Raw genomic sequence first — 20,485 nt, 5'->3', positions numbered from 1 at the left:
AGGGCTATTTCTGATGGCAAAAGAATTGGAATTCTTTTTCTCCATCTTATATATCAAGTGGTCAGATGAAACAGCCCTTGTTCTGCTGCCCATTTCTGAGAACAGACATCTTTGTTTAAGCTTTGACTTAGCTTAAATGAACGAATTAATATTGACAAAACATCAACTAAGCTAATGATTGTTAGTTAAGGCAATAAACATGTCACATTAGAGTCAGCACAGTAAAGAGATAATTAGCTCTGGAAAAGCACTGCTGATTGGAGCTGTTGAGATCTTTTGCTCTTAACCTTTGAGCCCATTATCTGGCACAGGACATATGCAGCTACACTAATCTGAATTCACTGTTGACAGCTTGGTTACTGGAAGCTAGTATGTGTGTATTATCAGTATTCAGTTAGCATTAATTTAGACCACAAGTATGAATTTTCAGCTAGAGTGTATATAAAAAACATATATTCAACCATGAATTATGTCAAAAGAAATAGAACATATGATCCTTTCTCACTTTAAGATTATGTATTTGTAGATAAAACTACAGATTTCAAAACTCTTCCATTAATTGAAAAGATACAGAAACAGAATTAGCCCAAAGATGTCTTTTTTGCTGGTAAATAAAAGCATTTGTGAATTTACTTTCCTCAGATTTTGTGCACTCAATTTCAAACCTTTTCTCACTGGTGTTCATGTGCTTGTCATGCTTTGTGTTTGTTACAATTGTTTAGTAATAATAATCTTTCTTAGAAATACAATTTCTCTTTTGATTTGAGGGAGTGAAAGAAATGCATGAATAAATCAGCTAGCTACACTGATGCAAATATAATTTGTACTTCAATAAGAATAATCCTCCATTTATCATTAATTAACCCCTGAATGGATTTAGACTGTAAATCACTACATGGGAAGGAAGCAGCAAGCAAATTGTTTTTTAAAAATATGCTGTGGTTTTGCATGGAGTATGAGGTAAACTTTAAGAGCAGCACAGAACCAAAAACGAGGTTGGATAGCATAAACCACAATGGTGAAACATATGCAGTTTATAAATGCCCCCTCAACCCTAAAATGTATAAGCTAATTGTTTATAATATAGAATCTACAGATAGAGTACATAGGATGAAAAGATTAATACAATTTCCACTGTGTTTCAACTTTGCCAGCTGTAAGCACCATGGTAAGTCCTAGCTCTTACACATGCATCACCTGATGCCAGCTCAAAGTCATGCTAAAGCTGCAAAGTCATCACATTTTGTTCTGCTGCTGACTTCGATGTCTGTAATACTACCCAACTTCACTCTTGCCTCAGCAAAGCTGCACTTAAATCTTCATCCATGTTGTTAACTCTAGACTCAACTATTGTAATTTTGATCTTTTAGCGTCCATAATTTAAGCTCATTCAAAACTGTGCTGCTCATATTCCAAATACTCTTTCTTTTACAAAGTTTATCCATTACCCTAAAGGTCAGTGCCATAAATTCATTCCTGGTTCAATATTATCTCAAATTAAAAATGTTCATCCCTTGTTCAAATCTGTCCATGGCTTTACCTTTACCTGACTTTGTATCCTCTTTCAGTTCTAGAATTCTCTGGGAAACCATTTTCCTCTAGCTGTAGCCTCTCAGACATACCTAGTTTCCTTTGGCCCAATACTGACAGTGCTTTATGTCAGGATCACACATGAGAAAAATCCACCCCACTCCCCCCAAACCTTGAAGTGTCTACTTTTCTTTGATATTTGCTTTAAAACACACCATTGTACCAATAGGTCCTAATGTCTCTTTGTACACCTTGGAGTCATACTTTGTCTGGTTACACTCATATGACATACATGCTTTTTACTATGTAAAAGGTACTTTACAAATGCAAATTCTTATTTGCATGTGGCAGAATCTGTGGAGAGAGAAACAGAGTTTATGTTTCAAGTCCAGTGTGAGTTTTCTTCAGAACAGTTCTATTTCTCTCTGTACAGTTGCTGTCAGACCTTCCAAGTTTCTCCAGCATTCTCTGCATCTAAGTCAGATTTCCAGCATTCTAATAGTTTGCTTTTATCTGACTTAGCCTAATATTTTTTGGGGTTGAAGCCTTGAAGATACTTTTAGATTCTTATGTATTTTGTCAAATTACCATTTACAATTATTAATTTCTGCTAAAGATATTATTTTTGTTGTAGCCAAAAGTGAAACTACTGGACAAGTGAATGCATTATTTTCACTGCGACAGTTAACCTTCTATAGACAGTTGAACAGAAAAAAATACAATTCAAAAAATGTTTACAATATGAAATTAGTCAGGCAGAAAATGCTGTTAAAATAACTACAAATGAACTAAATTTGTTTGATGTTTCTCATGTTCTGTCAAACAAACAATAAAAGAATAAAAATGGAGAATAGCATACTTTTATATACCAGATTCTTGTAGTTTCTTGAAATGATAAAGTCTGAAGATATACTCATTTTGAATTATAACATGTAGCAATGCCATAGAAAAGCAGCAGCACACAAATGAGAATATATTGTGGGAGGAGACTGGTTTTATTATCTTACAATATACACAGTGTACTCAACCTCCTTATAACTCACTGTTGAAAACAATCTAGCAATATTGAATTTTCTGCGCCATAAATTCAACTCCCTTTCAATCCATTCACTTGCTTTTTTATTGCCCTAGTTTTACTCCACTCTTGTTTTGACATGAATATCCATCCTTTTTACTTTGGCAAATAATATGTTAATCAATTACTTTACTGCTAATGTTTACAAATCTCTCCTTTACTGCTATCCTGTTTCCTTGCCGCTGTCCCTTTATTTTCCCCAAGGTAAACCTTACTTTTGATGTGGTTTCTTGCTGAGTTTCTTTCACATTTTTATTTTTTTACAGAAGACCACAAGTCACCACTTATTTTTCACCCAGCAAAATGAATGCTGTTTTGCACTACTTAGCAAAAACTGACTACATGTGGGTTGCAAAATTGTCATATTTGCTGTGACAGCTACCTCTATTGACAAAAACAGATCCAAAATCTGAACAATTGCACCATTAAGTAACATTAGCCATTGTATAAAAGTCACAAAGTGATTTGTCATTCCATCTTAAATAGCAGAAGCAAATGTCCATTGTAAAAACACGAGTTTTGTTCCTTTGGCTTATGACATCAGTACCTTTTAATAACATTAACATCCTTTAACAATTTCCAGGTACGTATTGTTGTCTATATGTACAGCTTTACTGTACATTTACTCGCACCTCCTCAGTGGAATTCAGTTCTTTCATCCATATTTGAACCAAGGATATAATGAGGTCAAGAGCTGAATGGCCTTGGTGGAACTTAAATTGAGTTTTCAACGAGCAGGTGGCTAAGCAAGTACTCAGCATAATATTCCAACTCCTGTCTCCTTGCAATAAACAATAACATTTTCTTGGAAACTCAGCAGGTCCAGCAACATTTTGCTTTGAATCAAATAAGGTTCTTCTTCAGAAAAGTTTTCTTCCTTTTCTCTCTCCACAGATGGTGGCATAGATTCGGAATGCAGAAACGGCTTTTTGGCCCAATGAGTTTGCACCAACATAACTACCATTAATAGTGCATTCATCTCAATTTCCTGCATTTGTCCCATACCCTTGGACGTTATGATTTTTTAAGTACTCGCCCAATTTTTTTTTAAATTTGTAAGGTTTCCAGCGTCCACCATCTTCCCAAGCAGTGTGTTCTAGATTCCCACCGTTGAGTGAAAATGTTTTTTTCCCTAAATTCCCTTTGAATCTCCTGCCCCTTACCCTAAAACTATTCTCACTGTTACCAGACCTGAGTTTCTCCAGCATTTTATCTTGAATCTCCAGCATTCATAATACTTTGCTTTCATTTGACTTTCTATTAACATTCTATTAGCTTTCCTAATTACTTTCTGCACCTGCAGACTAACCTTTTGGGTTCATGCACAAGGACACTCAGATTCCTCTGCAATCTCTCAACATCGAGGTAATATGCTTCTTTTGCATTCTTCCTGCCAAAATAGACAACTGCATTTTTCTTCACATTGTATCTCATTTACCAGACCTTTGCCCAATCACTATATTATTAAAAATCACACAACACCAGTTTATAATCCAACAAGTTTAATTAGAAGCACACTAGCTTTCGGAGCATCGCTCCTTCATCAGGTGATTGTTGGACTATAACTTAGTGTCATGTGATTTTTAATTTTGTACACCCCCAGTCCAACACCGACATCACCAAATCATCACTATATCATTGATATCACTTATATAATTTCCTTGTATCTTCTTCAGATTATGTTGTGTCATCAGCAAATTTGACAACCATATTTCATCCCATCATCAAAGTAATTTCATTAATTGTAAACAGTTGAGTTCCCATCACCAATCCTGCAATACACCATTCATTATATCTTGCCAACCTGAAAAACCAGTTCTGTCTACTCCCTGCTTCATGTCAGACAGACAATCGCCTATCAATGCTGATACGCTATCCCGAGATCCTGACCTTCAATTTTCTCCAATAACCTTTGACGTGGCAGCTTATCAAATGCCTTCTGGAAATCTAAGTGAAGTAGAACAACTGGTTCTCCTTTATCAACAACTTGTGTTACTGCCTCAAAGAAATGTAAGTTCTCTCCCCTCCCTCGTCCACCTTCTGCAGGATCGTTCCCTCTGGAACACCCTGGTCTACTCCTCCTTCAGTCACAATACCTTCCCTCACATCACCTTCTGCAACCGCAGAAGGTGTAACATCTGCCTGTTTATTTCCTCCCTCCTCACTATCCAAGGCTCCAGTCACACCTTGATGAAGCAGTACCTTATCCGCACTTCACTCAATCTAGTCGCTGCATTCACTGTTCACAACGTGGTCTCCTCTACACTGCGGAAATGAAACACAGACTGGGTGACTGCTTCACAGCATACTTATGTTCTGTCTGCAAAAAAAGCCCCTAAACTTCCAGTTGCTTGCCACTTCATCACACCACCATGTTCCCTGGCCAACATCTCTGTCTCAAATTGCCACAGTGTTCCAGCGAAGCTCAGAAAGAACAGCATCTTATTTTCTGTCTGGGGACTTTGCAACCTTATGTAAAAAATATCAAATTCAATAAATTTAGAGCTTGAGCATCTTCTCCCGTGTCCTTATCCCAATGCCCATACACCAGGCCTTGTCATCACATGGGCTACTACCATACACAAGCCATTTCAACTGCTGATAGTCCCTCTTAGCAGCTATGCACTCTCCCAGACTGACCTTTACCTGCCCTTTGACTGCACAACTGTTTTCCTCTCTTTTTGGGGTCTATTTCCACCTATTTGTTCACTCCTCTCCCCTTGCTTAAATAGCAACTTTTTCCTAGCTATAATCAGTTCTGAAGAAGGGTCACGGAGTCAAAACATTAACTCTGATTTCTCTCCACAAATGCTACCAGACCTGCTGAGTTTTTGTAGCAATTTCTGTTTTTTGTTTATGATTTCCAGCACCCACAGTTCTTTCAGATTTTTATTATAGATCATTTAGTCTGATATCATTAGTAGAGAAAATACTAGAGTTCATTATTGAAGAAGTAACAGCAGAGCACATGGAAGACAGTGACAGAATTGGACAGGATCAGAATGTATTTATGGAACAGAATCATGCTTGACAAATTTATTGGATTTTTCTGAGGATGTTGATTGGGTGGATCAAGAGAATATGGTTGATTTGGACACTCAGAAGATGTTTGACAAGGTTCACATAAGAGGTTAGCATGTAAACTTCAAGTGCATGGGACTGGGATAGTATCCTGACATGGATAGTGAACTGACTGGCAAACAGAAAATAAACATTAGGAGTAAATGGGTCATTTTCTGAGTGGCAGCCAGTGACGATTGGAGTACCAAAGGAAACAGTACTTGGACCCCAGTTCCTCACTGTATTTTATATATATGTAAATAATTTAGATGAGAGAACTATAATATCTCATCTTTACAGATGACATAAAGCTGTGTGCAAGGGTGAGCTGTGAGGAAGACGCAGAACTGCTTAAGTGTGATTGGATAAGTTGAGTGAGTAGGAAAATCCAAGGCAGATGAAGTATAATGTGAATAACTACGAGGCTATTAACTTTGGTAGCAAGCACACAAAGGCAAATTATCTTAAAAACAACAGGTTAGGAAAGGAGAGGTGCAAAGAGACCTGGGTGCCCTTGGTGCAACAGATAGTGAAGAAGGCAAATGACATATTGGCCTTATTGGGAAGAGGATGTGAGTACAGGAGCAACAATATATTACTGCAATTGTACAGGGCCTTGGGTGGGACCATACTTGGAGTATTGTGTGCAGTTTTGTTCTCCTTACCTAGGGAAGGATGTTCTGGTTATGGAGGTTACCAGATTTATTGCTGGGATAGTTAAACTGGTGTATGAGGAGCAACTTGATTGGTTAGGACTACATTCACTGAAGTTTAGTTGAACAAGGGGGGATCTTTAAAAAAATGTACAAAAGTCTAACAGAAATTGAAAACAGAAAGAATGCTTCCAATGATGGGGGAATCCAGAACCAGGGGTCAGGGTCTAAGGATATGGGGTAGGCCATTTAGGGTGGAGATAAAAAGAAATGTCTTCATTCAGAGTGTGGTGAACCCGTGGGATTCTCTGCCACAGAAAGCAGCTGATGCCAAAACATCGAATATTTTCAAGAAAGAGTTAGAAATAGTTCTCAGAGGTAAAGGGATCAATCGGTATGGGACAAAGTCAGGAACGGGGTACTGAGTTGGATGGTCAGTCATGATTATATGAATGGTGCAGCATGCACGAAGAGCCAAATGGCCTACTCCATTTCCTATTTTGCATCTTTCTATATTTCTTAATACCTTTCTCTTAACTACTGTCGATACTAGAGTAACAGTCGCATTTTTTGGGGGTCGAATATTACGTGGATACTATTTTTGAGGGGCTGAAATTCATGCCCGTCAAAATTGATACCATATCATTAGTAGAAGCCCAATTGATCTCTAAATGAATAAAAAGAAATAAAACTGAATTATGGTAATTATGAAAACCAAGAGCAGAACACAACAGCCAGTGGACTGGAGGACTGGGAGCGGAGCAGAACAACCAGCAGTCTGGAAAACTGGAATGGGATGTGACAGCTGGCACACTGACTCATAACCGTTGATCTGTTATAGTGTCACAGAGATGTACAGCACTGAAAACACACCCTTCGGTCCAACTCGTCCATGCCAACCAGGTATCCCAACCTAATCTAGTCCCATTCGCCAGCACTTGGCCCATATCCCTCCAAATCCTTCCTATTCATATACCCATCCAGATGCCTTTTAAATGTTGTAATTGTACCAGCCTCCACCACATCCTCTGGCAGCTCATTCCATACATGCACCACCCTCTGTGTGGAAATAGTTGCCCCTTCGATCCCTTTTATATCTTTTCCCTCTCACCCTAAACCTATGCCCTCTAGTTGTGGACTCCCCCACACCAGGGAAAAAACTTTGTCTATTTATCCTATCCATACCCCTCATGATTTTATGAGGTCACGCCTCTGATGCTCCAGGGAAAATAGCCCCAGCCTTATTCAACCCTCCATTTAGTTCAAATCCTCTAACCCTGGCAACATCCTTGTAAATCTTTTCTGAACCCTTTCAAGTTTCACAACATCCTTCTGATAGGAAGGAGACCAGAATTGTATGCACTATTTCAAAAGTGAACTAACAAACATCCTGTACAGTCACAACATGACCTCCCAACTCCTATACTCAACGCTGTGACGAATAAAGGAAAGCATACTAAACGCCTTCTTCACTATCCTATCTACCTGTGACTCCACTTTCAAGGGACTATGAATCTGCACTCCAAGATCTCTTTGTTCAACAACACTCCCTAGGACCTTATCATGAAGTGCATAAGTCCTGCTAAGGTTTGCTTTCCCAAAATACACCAACTCGCATTTCTCTAGAGTCATAGAGATGTACAGCATGGAAACAGACCCTTCGGTCCAACCCGTCCTGCCGACCAGATATCCCAACCCAATCTAGTCCCCACTGCCAGCACCCAGCCCATATCCCTCCAAACTCTTCCTATTCATATACTCATCCAAATGCCTCTTAAATGTTGCAATTGTACCAGCCTCCACCACATCCTCTGGTAGCTCATTCCATACATGTACCAACCTCTGCACGAAAAAGTTGCCCCTTAGGTCTCTTATATCTTTCCCCTCTCATCCTAAACCTTTGCCCTCTAGCTCTGAACTCCCCCACCCCTGGGAAAATACTTTGCCTATTTATTCTATCCATGCCCCTCATAATTTTGTAAACCTTTATAAGGTCACCCCTCAGCCTCCGACGCTCCAGGGAAAATAGCCCCAGCCTGTTCAGCTTCTCCCTGTAGCTCACATCCTCCAACCCTGGCAACATCCTTGTAAATCTTTTCTGAACCCTTTCAAGTTTCACAACTTGAAGGATACCAGAAGGAGACCAGAATTGCACGCAATATTCCAACAGTGGCCTAACCAATGTCCTGTATAACTGCAACATGACCTCCCAACTCCTGTACTCAATACTCTGACCAATAAAGGAAAGCCTATTTTACGCCTTCTTCACTATCCTATCTACCTACGACTCTACTTTCAAGGAGCTATAAACCTGCACTCCAAGGTCTCTTTTGTTCAGCAACACTCCCTTGGACCTTAATCTAAATTAAACTCCATCTTGCCACTCCTCAGCCCATTGGCCTATCTGATTCAGATCCTGTTGTAATCTGAGTTAACCTTCTTTGCTCTCCACTACACCTCTTCTGACAATCAACACAGGATTTATGGTCATTATTAGACTGTTTATTCCAGATTTTTAATTGAATTCAAATTCTGACATCTGAGGAAGCATGACGTCAACTCAAGTCCCCTGATCATGAGCCAAGTTTCTGCATTAGTAAAGGGCTCATGTTCAAAATGTCAATTGTCCAGTGAAGAACTAGGGTCGACCTTTACATGAGATTAAATGGAAAATTCCAGATTATTTGGCCTAAAATAGGAGGATAACTTTTGCGTGAGGTAGACTACTACTCGAGTGTACACGTATTTTATCTGCAGGACAAGCAAAGGTAACCATTCAAGACAGCTAAAGCTATGCAATAAGGCACACTTACATCGTATTTAAAATTCATGTACCAAATCTAGTTTTGGGCAAACAGATAATCCGGTTTCATAGTGTCCAGTCTACTTAAATAGCACACAAAAGAGACCCTGAACTTCATATTTATCCTCAACAATTATATAGGTTAAAAACAATGATTGCAGATGCTGGAAACCAGATTCTGGATTAGAGGTGCTGGAAAAGTACAGTAGTTCAGGCAACATCCTCGGATGCTGCCTGAACTGCTGTGTTTTTCCAGCACCTCTAATCCAGAATCAACAATTATATGCCTGAGGCTTCCTATTGCAAACAGTTATCGCAATCTGAGGCATCACTCGGAGAAAAAGAAAACAATGAGCCTAAGGCAGTTTTAAGTAATTTTCAATCTGCCAACAATGGCTTAGCAAGCAAATAGAGGAACACTGAAGCAGTTAAGTTAATTTGCATAATTACACAGTTACAGAAATTCTGCTGCAATTATTCTTGAAACATGGCTTTCACTGAAATACACAGCTTTCGCACATATCCATCCCATAAATCGCCATTTTGTGTGAAACTTCAAAACAATTTGGTGGTTTACTTATAGAGTTTGAAGTACAAGTCGTAAATATGAACTAATCGAGGCTGCATGTACAACATTTAGAAACATCTGGTTAATGAACGGAATTTGAAATATCTTTTGAGAGGGGCTCTTAGTCAAAGCTTCATTTTATCGCTACTCTCTCCTATTCTGCTCTGACAATCAAAGTACAATGCAACGTGATTGATAGCTAGTTGTTAGTTACACAATTTGAATATAGCATGGTGAGTACAGCTCACCATGGCCTCTATACAAAGAATAAAATGCAAGAATTGGAAACATATGCTGTATAGCACATATTATACTCCAATCCCAAAAGGTCACAATGCTTTGCTACTATTTCATTACACTGCACTAATAGCTTTGTGCTGTTCAAAGTACCAAATGTCAATTCATTTAAAGTAGGTCATGCTACATTTAAAAAAAAAGTCATTTATATTCCAATATACTTTTCAGTTAGGTAATCTAAAATACGACAGGGCAGTCAAATCAAAAGATCATATGAAGATGTGACCAGTATATGGAGTAACTTTGCAACATGGCTTACTGTTATTATGATAGGCGGCATTACAATTTGAGAGAGAGTTTACATCAGCTTGCCACCTGAAATTTAACTAAACAGCTTTTTAAGACATGGCAGCACTTTAAGTGTTTTAATTTTAAATGGCTGTTATTTCCCAATAAGAAGGTACATGACCCATATTGTAGGTGCCATTTGGTGAATCACTAACGAGAAGTTCAATAGGTGGCATCATTTTGTAATTAAATAGCTCATGAACCATTTGTAAGGTCAACAAAGATTAATGGCATGAGCCAACCATGGTCAGCATATGCATTTCTATAGAATTTTGTTAATACCAATCAGAGTGTAAAAGAAAGCTTCGCATGTTACAGTAGTGAATTACTACACACACAATAGGAAGCTCAAAGTTAGCCAATGATTATAAAAGGCAATGTCAACCATTTGTTTGCTTCATTTATCTATTGAGTTTTATTGGTTGTATTCTTTCCTACATCATGGCTGGAATTTTATGGAGTTTATTTATTTCAATAAGGTAGATATGTCAATTATTATGCAAGAAATTAACAATTCATTTGTATTACCTACTTAGCCAATAGGAATACACTATTTTGACAGTATCTTTATGAGAAACAGTGCAAATGCAATGCAAGTTTTTTTAAATGTATGCAAATTAATGACTCACAAGTAGTTGGAGTTTTGGGAATGTACAATTTTGTTCTGAAATTCAAGATATTGATGTCAGTGACAAGGTTTTAATATGTAAATGAAAGTTGGGATTTGAAGCTGAGGATAATAGACACATTTTGCTTTCTCGTTGTTTGAAACATTGCAAAACTTTCGGACCTCCAGGAGATGCTGTTGACAACAGCTTTTAAAACCACTCAGCTTTTCAGCACGAGAACAGTTATGTTTCCTGGATGTAATTTCCTGCTTTTTATCCAACTAGCATCTTGGAACGTAGTAAGTTATTTGCCTGCACACTCAGGAGGCAAAATCTAATTCTTCAATAACAGATCTTTCCTTCATGATACCATTTATGACCCAGGATGACTGATAACTTGGAATATTTAGAGCATAAGCGATGCAAGGTTTGGATATCAATCTGTTCGTTTCCCCAACTGGAAACCATGGATGAACTGGGAAATTCATTGCGTACTGAAAACCAGGCATGCAGTGTTCAAGTCAGACCTTTACAGGAAATCTAGATATGACTTCCTTATGGCCATTAGAAAGCCAAGAAGCATTACCAGACTAAGTTAGAGATCTAAACTAACTTACCGACACTCTGTGCCCGTGGCAAGGTCTACACGGCATAATGGGTTAAACAATGAAGCGGAACACGTTAGTGAACAAAAATACATCCCTCCCTGATGCGTTCAATGCTTTTCATGCTCGGTTCGAACAGATGGTTGGTGAAACAGTGTCACCTGTCTTGAGTCTTGGATGCACCTATTCATTCAGTCACTGCTGCAGACCTTAGACCAGCCTTCTTGAGGGTGAACCCTGGAAAGTGACTGACCCAGATGGAGTTTCCAGCCATACACTCAATCACGTGTGGATAAGCTGGCAGGACTAATCGCTGACATCTTTATCTTCTCCTTGCTATAAATGGAAGTCCCCATCTGCTTCAGGAAGACGACTATCATCCCAGTACCAAAGAAAATACATGCAATCATGTCTCAATGACTACTGCTTGGTGGCTCTGACCTCCATAATTATGAATTGCTTTCAAAGTTTAGTCATGACTCATTTCACTTGATCCCTTGCAATTTGCCTACCGGCTCAACAGGTTCACAGCAGACACCATCTCCCTAATCCTACACTCGTCCCTGTAACATCTGGATAATAAAGGATACCTATATCAGGCTTCTATTTTTTGACTACAACTCCGCCTACAACACTATAATCCCAACAAAAATAATCTCCAAACTGAGTCCTACATCTCTGTTCCACCCTTTGCAACTGGATTCTCAACCTTTTGACTCGCAGACCACAATCAGTGAAAATATGCAACAGCACCTCCTCGATGACAATCCTCATCACCAGTGCCCTGCAAGGATGTGTACTGCACAAAAAACAAAAAACTTTTTACTGTACTTAGATACGTGCAACAATGATAAATCAAATCAAAAAATCAAATTAAATATCTATGCCAAGCATGGATATGATTCAAACAGCGGAGCCAATGCAGTTCTGAAAGTGACCTTACATATTGAAATCCTCTACTCCAAGGAGTCACATCAAATCACTCACTAGGTGCACAGATTTCTAGATATTAATGGCATCCATAAGACATAGAAGCAGGAGTAGGCTATTTGTCCTATTTGTCTGTCAATAAAACAACTTATTTGATTTTTTTTCCTAATTTTACTCACCTGACTAATCTTTTGATCATTCTTCACTGTTATTAAATTAGATTCCCTATAGTACGGAAAGAGGCCCTTTGACCCTCTGAAGAGTAACCCACCCAGACCCATTCCCCTATCCTACCCTATATTCACCCCTGACTAATGCACCTAACACTATCGGCAATTTAGCATGGCCAATTCACCAGACCTGCACATCTTTGGATTGTGGGAGAGCACCCAGAGAAAATCCACGCAAACACAGAGAGCATGTGCAATCTCCACAAAGACAGTCACCCAAAGTGGGAAATGAGCCAGGGTCCCTTGCACTGTGAGGCAGCAGTACTAACCACTGAGCCATCATGCAGAGTGTTCTTTTAATACTCTAATCTTCTGACCACCCACTTTTGCACAATTATATTTTGTCATATTTAACATTCTTACTTCGCCTCAGATGGTGGGTTCTCCACTGAAAGATTTCTTCCCAGAAAATATCTTTGTAATGTAATATTCACTTGGATACCCTTGCAATATTTATATGCAATCTTTGCATTTTGGCATTTTTTTGTATAGCTCTCCAGTTCATTGGATGCTTATTTTCCATTGATCTGAGTCAGCAGTGTCTTCTATTTTAATACTTTTTAATGCAAATTCCCTACCAAGCCACTCACCACCCTGACTTGAAAATACATCAACATTCCTTCAGTGTCACTGGGTCAATATCTTGGAACTCCCTCCTTAACAGCATTCTGGGTGCACTTACACCAAATGGACTGCAGTGGTTGAAGAATGCAGCTCACCACCACCTTCTAAAGAGCAACTTGTGATTGGCTATAACATTCCGCTCACATTCCATGAGAGATTTAAAAATATTGCTGCGCATAAATATGTCATGGAGAGACTTTGTCTTTTAAGAATATCTACTAATTTAGACCATAAGATATGGGAACAGAAGTAGCCCATCAAGGCCAGGCAGCATCCGAGGAGCAGGAGATTAGACATTTCAGGCATAAGCACTTCATCAGGAAGCCCTTCATCAGGCTTATCCCCGAAATGTCGATTCTCTTGCTCCTATGATGCTGTCTGACCTGCTGTCCTTTTCCAGCACCACACTCTCGACTCGGATCTCGAGCATCTGCAGTCCTCACTTTCTCCCATTGGCCCATCAAATCTGCTCCACTATTTACCGAGATCACAGCTGATCTGATAATCCTCTACTCCACTTTCCTCCCTTATCTTTATAGCCATTGCTACTCTTATTGATAAATTTCTGTTGATCCTAGTCTTAAATACAATTAAGGATCCAGCTTCTGGATCAGTGGTGCTGGAAGAGCACAGGAGTTCAGGCAGCATCCAACGAGCAGCGAAATTGACGTTTCAGGCAAGAGCCCCACATCAGAAATAAAGGCAGTGAGCCTGAAGCGTGGAGAGATAAGCTAGGGGAGGGTGGGGATGGGGAGAGAGTAGCATAGAGTACAATGGGTGAGTGGGGGAGGAGATGAAGGTGATATGTCAGGGAGAGTTGCAGTGGGAGAGGGACTCCCTGAGATTCTTGTAGAGAGAGGAGGAAAACTTCTTCAACGCAGGCATCCTTGCAAGAGGATTCGCAGTCGGGTTAAAATGACCCAGCCTTGACAGCCTCTGTGGTAAAGAGTTTCACTGATTCACTCGCCTCTGAGAAACAATATTGTCATCCATCTTAAATGTGCAGCTGCTTACACTGATCTATTCTATGGTCCAATACTCTCTCACAAGGGGAGAAAGCTTCTCAACATGTATCTTGTCACGCCCCCATTAGAATCTTACACATTTTAATAAGATCTCCCATTCTTCTAAAATCTAATGAGTACAAGCACAATCTACTTACCCTTCTTCATACGAAATCTCTCCATACCCGAAGTCAAACAAGTGAACCTTCTCTGGACTTTCTCCAATACCAGCATATCTTTCCTTTGATAATGAAATCAAAACTGTTCACAGTATTCAAGGTTTGGTCTGACACGTGCTATGTAGTTTTAGCAAGTTCTGTCTATTTGTATACTGCATTCCATTTAAAATAAGGGCTAATCTTAGTTGGTGGCATGTTGTGATATGAATGCTCTATGTTGCAGTTTTCTGTAGTATCTTCCAATTTAAATATCATTAAATTTGACTGTTTTTCCTGTCAATGTACACAACCTTACATTTTCCCACATCACATTCCATTTGTCAAGTATTTGCCTACATCCAACCTGCCTATATTCCTCTGCTGGCTCTTTGTGTCACCCTCACCATTGGCCTTCCCACTAAGTTTTATGTCATCCTAAACTTGGCTACAATACATTCCTTTCCCTCATCCAAGTTATTAATATACACTGTAAATAATTGTGATCCCAGCAATAATTGTGCTCTCACTTCACTTATTATGGATACTATCCTGCAAATTCCTTCTTTATCCCAACTCTTAGCCTTCTAGCCAGTCCTCAAATCATGCCAATAGACTATTCCCCAATAGCATGGGCAATTATCTGATTCAGGCACTTATGTTCTTTGTGTTTATCCAAATGTATTGTATCTACCGGTTCCCTGATATCTACCCTGCTTGTTACCTCATCAAAGAACAAATAAATGTATACGATTTGTGAAGCAATGCTGAATATTTCAAGCATTAGTAAATGCTATGCTATTACAACCTTCATAACAAACCAACATTTGTCCAATTACAGGTGTTAAGCTTAGAGATGAAATAGGAATAGAGTTAATACTTTGAGTCCAATATGACCTCTTCTTCAGAACTTCAAAACTTTGGCATTCTTAAGAAGAATCATATTGTAGGATACAAATCATCATATCTATGGGTGTATTTGTTATCAGCCCATGAGTTCCCTAGAACTAATACTGGTGATAATCATATTTATTTCCTTCTAGTGTTTAGCCCTTTGATTGCTAAGAATTTTTGAAATTCTATTAGTATTCTTTACTGTGGTTACTGATGCAAAATATTTATACAACTTGTCTGGCATTTCCTCACTCCCCATTATTTCCTAAACCTTGTGTTCTCAATGGACTATGTTCACTTTGCCCTTTATTCAGTTTATTTTCATAGAACAGCAGATTTGATGTCTTATAGTTCATCCTAGCACAAAATTATGAAGTACTCACAAATTAGTTAGGCTGCACTGTATCAACTTTAAACAAATTACTGTCTATGACCATAAAAACTAAGGACAAACACTACACAGCTCACAATAATTATATGTGGAGAGATTTGTGTCATCTTTTCACAGTAAAAAATGAAAAATCACAAAACGCCAGGTTAGAGTTGAACAGGTTTACTTGGAAGTACAAGCTTTTGGAGTGCCTCTCCTTCATCAGCTAGCTTGTTTTCACAGTAATGCTGTTTTCACTAATCTTGTTCCAAGTCTTCCAGCATTCTAATGCTGTGCCCTTGAATAATAACCATGTCGATGTTGTTCTTACCCATCACAAGATTCATGAAAGGGTCGAAGCTATGCAGAATTCCTTGTACATGCCTTCCCCCAGTCAGTATGAATAGCACTTTCTTGTCCATGAATTTCTTGAGCTTAAATTGCACTTTGTTCATGGTGCCAATGGTGTGGCCAGCATTTTCTGTTTCTCTGGATTTTTCACTTTGATCTCCTTGTGACCTTATAGAGGTTTACAAAATTATGAGGGGCATGGATAGGATAAATAGGCAAAGTCTTTTTCCTGGGGTCAGGGAGTCCAGAACTAGAGGGCATAGGTTTAGGGTGAGAGGGGAAAGATATAAAAGAGACCTAAGGGGCAACTTTTTCACACAGAGGGTGGTATGTGCATGGAATGAGCTGCCAGGGGAAGTGGTGGAGACTGGTACAATTGCAACATTTAAGAAGCATTTGGATGGGTATCTGAATAGGAAGGGTTTGGAGGGATATGGGCCGGGTGCTGGCAGGTGGGACTAGATTGGGTTGGGATATCTGGTCGGCATGGATGAGTTGGACCGAAGGGTCTGTTTCCATGTTGTACATCTCTATGACTCTATTTGCCCATCGGTCTCAATTTGGACTGCTAATTAATTTATTTTGTTCCAAACACTATGCAATTTAAGTAAAGAACAATTGCTTTCAAATTTTACCCTTTTCTCCCCAGCTTTGACCGTTGTTTCTTTTAAGCTACATGGCTACTTCTACAACAGTGAAGAATGTTACCTCAGGATCTTGATCATTTGGGCCAATGGCCTGAGGAGCGGTAGATGAATTTTAATTTTTAATTTGGATGAATTCGAGGTATTGCACTTTTGTAAGACGAACAAGGGCAGGACTTATAGAATTAATGGTAAGTGGTAGATAGTGTTGTTGAACAGAAAGACCTAGGGGTTCAGGTACATAGCCCGTTGAAAGCTGCATCACAGGTAGACAGGGTAAGAAGGCATTTAGCATGTTTGCCTTCATTGCTCAGATCAGTGAGCATGGGAGTTGGTACATCATGTTGAGATTGTACACAATGTTGGTGAGGGCACTGTGTCTAACTCTGGTCACCCAGTTATAGAAAGGATATTATTAAATTGGAGATATTATATTGAATTTATTGTCATGTGTACCAAGGCACTGTGAAAAGCTTTGTCTTGCGAGCAATACAGGCAGCTCACATAGTTAAATAGCATAGATAAGTAAATAATAGATAAATAGCAGCAAAAACAAAAATACAGGTACGGGCAAATGTTAAGAGTTTGAGAGTCCGCTGAGTATTCTAACAACAGTAGGGTAGAAACTGTTAGGAAACCGGCTGGTGCATGTGTTCAGGCTTCTGTACCTTTTCCCCGATGGTGGAGGTTGTAGAAAAACATTGGAGGGTGGGATGGATCTTTGACAATGCTAGCATCCTTTCCTTGACAGCGGGCCTGGTAGATAAATTCTATAGATGAGAGGTTGTCCTTTGTGATTGTCCTGGCCAAATTTCTCACTCTCTGTAACCATCTCCAATCTTGAATGGTACAGTTGCCATACCAGGTATCCAGATACCTGTAAATGTTGGCAAGGGTACTCGCTGTCATGCCAAATTTCCTCAGCTGCCTGAGGAAGAAGAGACTTGTTGGGCCTTTGTAACCAGTGCGTTCATGTGAAGAGTCTAAGAAAGCTTGTTGTGGATGATCAAACCCAGGAGCTTGATACTCTTCACTCATTCCACCTCTGTGCTGTTAATGTGTAGGGGGTCACACGTAACATCCCGACGAAAGTCAATAATGAGTTCCTTAGTTTTGCTGGCATTGAGAGCTAGGTTGTTCTCAGTGCACCATTTTTCCAGGTCTTCCATCTCCTATCTGTGCTCAGTTTCGTCGCCATCAAACGACTATAGTCATGTCAAGAGTGAACTTGTAAATGGCATTAGTCTGGTATTTGGCAATGCAATCATGAGTATACAGTGAGTACAGTAGGGGGCTGGGTGCGCATTCCTGGGGGGCTCCAGTGTTGAATGTTAGTGAGGATGAAATATTGTCCCCAGTCTTCACTGATTGTGGCCTGTGAGTCAGGAAACTAAGTATCCAGTTGCAGAGTGTGGGGCTTAGCCCGAGATACTAGTCTCGAGGGATAATAGTGTTGAAGGCTGAACTGTAGTCAATGAGTAGGATTCTTATGTAGCTGTTCTGGGTGTCAAGATGTTCTAGGGAGGAGTGAAGGGCGAGTGATATGACATCTGACATGGATCTGTTGGTCCCATAGGCAAACTGGAGTGGGTCAAGAGTAGTGGGGAGGCTGTAGTTGATTAATTTCATGACCAGCCTTTCAAAGCACTTCATGACCACCGGAGGTAGGGCCACTGGGCGATAGTCATCGAGACATACTTCATGAGCCTTCTTAGGCACAGGGATGATGTTGGCCCTCTTGAAACAAGCAGGGACAGTGGCCTGCTGCAGGGAGAGGTTGAGGATGTCTGAGAAGACCTCTGCCAGTTGATCAGAGTGCACGGTCTGGTACTCCATCTAGTCCCATCACTTCTTTGGATTCACATGAAGGAAAACTGATCTGACCTCTGATGTGGTGACTGTTGGGATAGGTTCATCAGGACTTGTTGGAATACGTGTTACCTCTCTGCCAAAATTATGCTCAAAGCAATTAGAGGGTTTGAATTTTCAGGAAAGGCTGGATAAGCTGGAATGCTTTTACATTGGCTTATTGGGCATTGAGGGGTGGTCTTATAGAGGTTTATAAAACCAAGGTTCTGTTACCTTGGAGGTCCTGCTTTAACTTTTAACTGTTCAAAATCTTTCAGGAGAACATCTTGTCCAGACAAATCAATGTCATTAGCTTCAATATAGATGACAACAAATTGATCCCTCCCCAGCCCACAAGAGATGTCCTTCACCCTAGCACCAGCTAGTCAACATGGCCTTTCAGACTCATGCTCACGTTTGTAGAGAAGACCATCTATCCCACCTGTTGTAACAACCCCTACCACTATGTTCCTACTTCCTCCCACCTCTTGAATGGCCCCCCATTCCAAGATGTCATAGTCTGTTTGCTCATCCTCTCTGCAGTTCCCATTCTGCGCTACACAGCTTGCAAGAATATCATTATCATTGGATAATTGTACAGACAGAGGTTATTCATGAGCTAACTTTTGGATCTCCATATCTCGCTTGCCTACAATCACATCGTGAGCATCAATTACTTACTCTAAGGGATGTAACCGCCTCCTGTAGCAAAGTGTCCAAATAACATTCGCCCACCCAATGCCATGCAGTGTCCATAGATTCTGACTCCATCTCCTCAGCTCAGATCTGTAGTTACTCAGCTGTAACTACTTGTTACAGATGTGTTCAATGTGGATCACCTTAGCATCCAGCAGCACCTACATGCTGGAGCTGCAAAACATTACTCAATCTATCAACTCTTAACATTTTATTTTGTTTATTTATTAAATCACTTCAGTATTCCTGCTCTTAACTCTTGAAGAATTGCTACACTGTACACTTTATTGCATTTTTCATTTTGTTTTTATGTACTGGTTTCAATTCTATACCTAACAGATCCCTTTTTTTTCAAAGGGGATAAAAAGTCTAAGGGCCTGAAACAAAACTGAAGAATGTTATTTCTAGTTTAAAAAATAGAAACATTCACCAATATTATTCATGAATCAGCTGCTATATTTAGGCAAAAGCAACCAACACCTTCCTCCTTTATCTGTTGAACTCCTGAGGTGCTCGATTCTGGTACACATTATTCAAAGTTGCAGTCTTAAGTATAACCATGCCCAGCACTTTGTTGCAAGTCACACTTCCTGGGATGCTCAACTCAAAAGCAAATTGCACTCAAGCACTAAGTCACATTAAGTTGTTTACTCATATATATGTTTCCTGTAAAGGCTCACTCAGTTAGTGAGGATCCAGCTTTAGCCACTTCTTAATTAGGCTGCTTCTTCAACTTACTGCTTGGAAAAGAATCTGCTCAAAGCACAGAACTACAGAAATTTAAACTGCTAATTTTATTTACGTGCTAAATACAAATTATATTTCATATTAAGGTACATTAGGTTTGCAAAATTAAAGGATTAGACCTTTCTTACTGAGCAAATGCAAGTACTCAGTCCAAAGCTGAACTGAATTTACAAGTGAATTTATATGTTTCCAAAACTTTCTATGGAATTCAGTGCTTATCTAAAAATTAAATCACACTTGCACATGCTTTTAAAATATAGGATGATAAGGTAGCTCACATTTTAAAATTACTGGTTGTTACTGAGAGAGAAAGAGAGAGAAATCATAAACCAATATTTTAAATTTAAGCAAGGCAAAATGGAGTGAAAATTAGGCTAATGCAATGCCAGCGATGGCCTCCAGTTAAGTGATTAATGAGAAGCAAGGAGCAACAGATTCAGGACAAGGACACTGAATCAGAAGTGGCAATAGGTAATGAGGAAACACCTTGGTTCAGGAACACATA

The 20,485-nt window shown here is 39.5% G+C and overlaps 2 protein-coding genes across 4 annotated transcripts in view; both read right to left on the bottom strand.

Moving 5' to 3' along the window:
- LOC132833420 (WD repeat-containing protein 7) overlaps positions 1-20,485 on the bottom strand; it is a 673,682-nt gene that overhangs the window by 258,961 nt on the left and 394,236 nt on the right. The gene's annotated exons all lie outside the window — the stretch shown is intronic.
- Positions 15,952-16,149, bottom strand: LOC132817275 (small nuclear ribonucleoprotein G-like). The gene has a single exon (XM_060827672.1). It carries the CDS (start codon positions 16,147-16,149, stop codon positions 15,952-15,954), a length of 198 nt encoding a protein of 65 aa, XP_060683655.1.

The sequence above is a fragment of the Hemiscyllium ocellatum genome, chromosome 1, assembly GCF_020745735.1.
Source record: "Hemiscyllium ocellatum isolate sHemOce1 chromosome 1, sHemOce1.pat.X.cur, whole genome shotgun sequence".
In the NCBI taxonomy this organism is placed as follows: domain Eukaryota; kingdom Metazoa; phylum Chordata; class Chondrichthyes; order Orectolobiformes; family Hemiscylliidae; genus Hemiscyllium; species Hemiscyllium ocellatum.
Note: the sequence above shows the minus strand (reverse complement) of the source record. Positions and strands in the feature narration are given on the sequence as shown.

What these genes read in the sequence shown, in the direction of transcription:
- LOC132817275 (XM_060827672.1), bottom strand. Translation starts at nt 16,149, where the DNA reads ATGAACAAAGTGCAATTTAAGCTCAAGAAATTCATGGACAAGAAAGTG.